Consider the following 6,452-nt stretch of genomic DNA (forward strand, 5'->3'; position numbering starts at 1 on the left):
TTGATTTCAGAGAGGAAGGAAGAGGGAGAGAGAGATAGAAACATCAATGATGAGAGAGAATCATTGATTGACTGCCTCCTGCACACCCACTACTGGGGATCGAGCCCATAACCCAGGCATGTGCCCTGACCGGGAATCGAACCATGACCTCCTGATTCATAGGTCAGTGCTCAACCACTGAACCACCTGGCTGGGCTGGAGTAATTTTTTATACAGAGAGAGGTAAACAGAGGCACGCCCTGCACACAGAACCCATAGGCAGGAGCTCTGGGAGCTTGGTGTGGGAACCAAAATAAACCCAGTTCTGGGCGGATGCTGCCTGGTGGCGGCTGTATTCCCAGTTTAAGTGTTGGTGGGGATGACAGAACCATTGCTCTCTGGGATGTTCAGGACTGTCACCCAACACATCCCACTCCACGCTTTGCCTCTATCCCAGGCCACAGTGAAGATGGTCTGTTTATTTCTACTGGAGTCTTGCACTGTTTCGGGCCCTCTCTCATTCCCCAACTCATACCCTAGTACTCTTAAAAGTACTCAAATCTAAATTATGTTTACAGTTATATGTAAAGATTATATGTAAAGGTATGGGTCATCAAAAGACAGGTTAAATTAAATATATTTGATAACACATATGATCTTTCTAGCAACAACAGGTTATAATGAATACTGTTTATAACAATATTTTCAGTCTGGCTGGCATGGCTCAGTGGTTGAGCATCTACTAGTACCTATAAACCAGGAGGCCACAGCTTGATTCTGCTTGAGCATCTACTACTACCTATAAACCAGGAGGCCACAGCTTGATTCTGGAAAGGGCACATGCCTGGGTTGCTGGCTCAGTCCCCAGTAGGGGCATGCAGGAGGCAGCCGATCAATGATTCTCATCATTGATGTTTCTCTCTAACTCTCCCTTCCTCTCTGAAATCAATAAAAAATGTACGTATATACTTTTAAAAAAGTGAAAAAAAAAACCACAATATTTTTACACAGAAGGCTAGATCTTAACCAAAAATCCTATGTCTTAACTTCCCATTCAAAACATTACACAGTTCAATACCAGAGAAATACTTGGTTGCTTTCTTGGTATATGTTTTAAACATACTTTAGATTTCTTAACGTTAGGTCCTATAAAAAAAATAATTCTTTTTTATGGTCACCAAGACAACACAACAGTCACTTTTTAACAAACCAGCAAAGCACACGATTGACCGCGGGAAGGATTCTCACAGGGGGCCCAAGAGTACCTGGCACTGCTTCCGGTCGATGGGCGGCAGGGTGTGGGAGCGAGGGAAGGACCGGGTGCTGGTGCAGGCCAGCCAGCTGCTGAGGCTGTGGGGCCGCTTCTGCCGGGCTTTGGGTCTCTGAGGCGTTAAAGGCTTTGCCTTCTGCAGCCGCAGTTCCCACGGGTCGGGCTCCTTCCTGAAGGGCGAGTTGTATACGCCTGGGATCTAGGACAGCAGACGGAAGTTTGATTGGGGTCTTTCATTTTCACGGGAAGTAGAAGGAAGATCAAGTTGCACTGCCACATTTTTCATACATGTAAGGACTATGTGAAACGACTTCTGGAGGTGAATTTCAGATTTACCAGGGGAGATCAAATTTACCACGCTCCGTCTCCACGCCAGACCCACCAGCCATTTCAGAATCGTGCGTGGTTGAAGACAAAATATGCGAAAAACCACTGAGCTATGGTTTCGACCTGTCACACAAGGTACATTTTATATCATTGTATTTATGAAAAACAAAATAACAGAAGCACCTTAAGTCATTCTTTTTGTATCTAACCATTACCTATGAGTCTGTATATGGACCCATATCTATAGCCATACATTCACTCAGACAAACCCAAATACACAAGGCTTGCGCCAGTTTCAGGTACGAAGTATGTACTCAAGCCTAACTGGTTTGGCTCAGTGGATAGAGCGTCGGCCTGCGGACCAAAGGGTCCCGGGTTCAATTCCAGTCAAGGGCGTGGACCTTGGTTTCCGGCTCCTCCCCAGCCTGGGCCCTGGTCAGGGCCACAGTGGATATATATATATAATAATCACTATATATATGTAGATATATTATATATAGAATCAAAGTGGATAAAATAATAATAAAGTGGATGTACAGGTGACTATGTATATAATACATTCAAAATAACATCCTCTATTTTGAATGCATGTGGTTCGGAGCTCTACTTCCGTAAAGTCACGGTACCCTTGCTATTCATCAATGACCTTGTCACACTGCGTCAAAAGAGTCAGGGCTTTCTTAGCACAGCACCTGCTATGCAACAGAGGGTCAGCAGATGTATGGCTGACAAGCGTTCAATGCGAGTTTAGCAGATGCCCATTCTTCTGAAAATTCAATGGTGTTTGAGTTCAGAACCGTACTTGGATACCTTTTCATATACGCGCATGCATATTCATAAGGACAAGTCACACTTTAGAGGACAGTGTGACTGGCTGGTTGGCTCTGTGCGTGCTCCAGGCTAACGGAAGACATGGATCCATTGATCCTCTCTCTCTTTTCCCCGAATATGTGCTTTTCTCTCATATCCGTAAATATTTCTGGTTGCTGTATTTCCCTCATGGAATCAGCAGTTCCCAGGTATTAGGATTAGTTAGGAGAGTTGCCTTTGAAGACCTGTCCTTGAAAATGTTCTACTTCTAGCCCAACACTCAAAATCAGTGGTAACCTGCATCTAATACCTCCAGCTCTGGCTGGATTCCGTGTCCTGTCTCAGGGTTACCTTTCTGTGTGTCCGTCTCCCCCAGGCCAGCAGCTGGCATGCCGGGACTCTGTGCTGGGTATTTTTGCATCCCCAGAGCCTAGCAGAGTGCTCGTCCCATAGTAGACACTAAAAATGAGGCTGGCCTGGCTGAAGTGGCTCAGTGATTGAGCCACGACCTATGAACCAGGAGGTCACGGTTTGATTCTGATTCCCGGCACATGCGGGGTTGCGGGCTGGACCCTCAGTAGGGGGCGTGCAGGAGGCAGCTGATCCATGATTCTCTCTCATCATTGATGTGTATGTCTCTCTCCCTCTCCCTTCCTCTCTGAAATCAATAAAAATATATTTTAAGATGAGGCTAGATGCCTCTCCAGAATAACAATGCATCACACAGACATGCCCAGGAGACCTCTGCTTCACTACTGTTTTCCAAAGCCACATTCTTAGTAAAATATTTGAGGTTTATTGCAAAATCCTATCAGCTTCTTTCTAAGAAGTTATAGATTATACCCTTTTCATCTATCAATTAGTTGTCCAGCGGATTTGCCATCTAGAAATTATAACTAACCCGAATCACCTCCCACTCAACTTTTCCTATGTTATAATCTGGGACTGAATCTTATCAGATAAAACCAACTTAATGTAAATATATTTAAATATTTTTAAAATGTTTTGAACTAACTCTTCTTTGTGACTCTCCCCACCCCCCATACAATTTATTTGTTTAAGAAAGAACAGTGTTGAAAATGTCACAGGCAATGGTATACACCAGTTAACATTCACTCCCTATAACACTGACTATAGAACAAGGTGGATACGTACACAGATAGTGAAATGATCTTAATAAAAGAAAATATGTATACATATATATTAAAAATAGCTTTCAGTGGACAGTAACTTTTACGTGGATGGTAATTTTTAACATCTTTTCAGGGTGATTTTCTACAATGAGAATGTATCAATTGTAATGAGAAAAAAAATAAGTGTTACATTAAAAAAAACTACTCTGACATACACTAGAATTAAACCTACATAAGTCTATGACAGAGACAGAAGAAAATGCCATTCTGTTCAGTGATAATCTAATTAAAGGAAGTCCGTTAGCATATCATTTCCAGATTATAATTTATGCTTTACAATGTCCATCTACCTGGGTAACTGCCGCCGGCTATTCACGTCACCCCCATTAGAAATCTCCTCTGATCCCCGCCCCCCAAATTTGCATGCACATGTACACAGGGGCTCGATGGGAAATGCAAATGGACCGCAGGCCTGATAGCTTCCTGAAATGGTACTCGGGGCAACCTCGGTGGAGCCCTCCTCCTGTGGCTTCCCCTTGAAATTTAAATCAAATATAGATAGAAAATACAGTTTAATTGAATCGAAAATGTCTCATTTAAAATCTTCCGGCTGTCGATATTTTAGAAATTAAGTTAATGCATTCGCTAAAGCCATCAGTGGACACAGGCCGGCCCTCCCACAATCCCTGCAGCAAATACTCTGCTTGGTGAGATTGAGAAAGGATCCATTTTAGAAATTAAGTTAATAGTCTAGAAATGAAGTTCATATTTTAGAAATTCAGTCAACGCTCTATTTCAGAAATTCAGTTAATGCTAAAAATGTCAATGAACACAATCTGGCCCTCCCACGATCCCTACAGCAAATACCCTACTCGGTTAGATTGAGAAAGGATCCATTCTAGAAATTCAGTTAATATTTTAGAAATTCAGTCATTGCTCTATTTTAGAAATTCAGTTAATGCTAAAAATGTCAATGAACACAGTCTGGCCCTCCCACGACCCCTGTAGCAAATACCCTACTTGGTTAGGTGGAGAAAGGATCCATTTAGTTATTCTTCTTGCAGTAAATCAAACGACGTGAACTTACACTTGTCCTGGTTGCTCTAGTTCATTTGTAAGCCACTTGTGACTTACGGCTTGTTATGAGTTTCTAAAAATATTCCTAGGAGCCACCAAGGACCAAGTTCGTCCTCAGGGACTAGGACCCATTTCTCAGCCTCCACATTTTTCACAGCCCGGAAGGGCGGCTGCCCAGCTCGCTTGTGGGACTTCATTCTCTGCAATCATTTTCTAGAGTGACCAGCACTATGGGGAAATCTCTGCTAACCGTTGTTTTTTTTTTTTTTTTTTTTTTAAAAAAAAAACCAGTCTACAACTGAGTTATTTGCAGTACTGTCATGCTAACATTCAGCTCAATAAGACCCAGGGGTTCTCGGGAGAGGACTCAGCTAACTGCCTCCTGCTGACCTCCCTGCATCAGGCCCTGCTGCCAACTGGGGGCCCAGCGGTGAAGAGGGCAAATGAGCTGTGAAAGCGCTGGGTTTTTTTTTTAAAGGCTTTGATTCTGACTCGTCAAAAGGGAGGGGGGAAAAAAGAAGGCAATGAGTTATATAATAGATATATATTTTTCTTGAATTCCTCCCTTCAGACCCTCCATCATGGGGACTTAAGCATGACCTGGAATATTAATTACGCCGGGCTGAGCAGCGAGCAAACGTGCCATTTGTTACCCAGTCACCCTTAGCGTTACATTCATATTTTGAACTATTCCGTGTTTCTAACCATCTATCAGTCGGCTCTTTTCTTTCCGGATTTTATGCTTCTCCTTGAGTATTACATGGGAAAGTACTTTAAAAAACACACCCAAAATGCAATTGATTTGAAAACGAATGGACATTCTTTTTACATGTGGAGCATCTACTGTGTGTTTGTTTTTTATTTCACAGAGAATGTCTTTCTGATCAGTTTCCTTTCCAAGGCTAACCTTTATTTTGTAATTGCCTGGGGGAAGCTATGTCTAATTTCCCCCCTTCTTTTTGTTATGGAGGCTTACTCTTAACACAAGTTTCTGTAAAATAAAAAAGAACTTGAAATAGGGCTGTGTGTACCTCAAACTCCCAAAGCGCGCTTATGGGGGCTTCCATTTCCTGTGTCGCCATCTGAGAAATCCTAATTCCTCGTGATTTCAAAGTCACTGCTATTCTGGGAGCATTCGGTTCTTACTTCTGCAGACGGCAGGAGCACAGCAAAGCGGAGTCACCGATGGCCACAAAAATGGAACCAAATGAGAAGGCATTTGCTCGCTCCACAATTCAGAATTTGTGAATACTGCGAGAGAGAAGCAGTTTAAAAGGAGGGCTATACTTTCCTTTCTTTCTATATACTTGTAAATATATTTTTATTGATTTCAGAGAGAAAGGGAGAGGGAGAGAGAGATAGAAACATCAGTGATGAGAGAGAATCATCGATCGGCTGCCTCCTGCATGCCCCACACTGGGGATCAAGTCCGCAACCTGGGCATGTGCCCCTGGCTGGAATCAAACTTGGGACCCTTCGGTCCACGGGCCAGCACTGTATCCACTGAATCAAACCTGCTAGGGCACATCCCCACTCACTTTTTAAATGGGAGTGTCTATTGCAGTTATCCTAGGCTTGCATCACCTTTGCATGTTGACTGTATGTGGGGTTGATAACCTGCCTCTTAAATTAACAGATCGTTTGATCTGTTATGTTTGAGGAAACATAATCAAGCTCTTCTCTTTTGGAGCTTGATGTTAACTTAGACCCGAGAGCAAGAGCCCGGGTCTTCTTTCTTTTTTTTAATCCCTCACCATGCATCTGAAGGAGATGTTTTCATAGATTTTGAGAGAGGGGAAGGAAGGAGGAGGAGAAGGAGGAGGAAGAGGAGGAGGAAGAAGAAGAGGGGGAAGATA

At 43.1% G+C, this 6,452-nt stretch overlaps 1 protein-coding gene across 1 annotated transcript in view; it reads right to left on the reverse strand.

Annotated features, from left to right (window-relative positions):
- SPATA17 (spermatogenesis associated 17) overlaps positions 1-6,452 on the reverse strand; it is a 72,899-nt gene that overhangs the window by 28,020 nt on the left and 38,427 nt on the right. Inside the window, exon 6 of the mRNA XM_006761339.2 lies at positions 1,245-1,448. Coding sequence (XP_006761402.1) covers positions 1,245-1,448 — 204 coding nt within the window. The remainder of the gene's footprint in view (positions 1-1,244; positions 1,449-6,452) is intronic.

The sequence above is a fragment of the Myotis davidii genome, unplaced genomic scaffold (assembly GCF_000327345.1).
Source record: "Myotis davidii unplaced genomic scaffold, ASM32734v1 scaffold174, whole genome shotgun sequence".
Lineage (NCBI taxonomy): Eukaryota > Metazoa > Chordata > Mammalia > Chiroptera > Vespertilionidae > Myotis > Myotis davidii.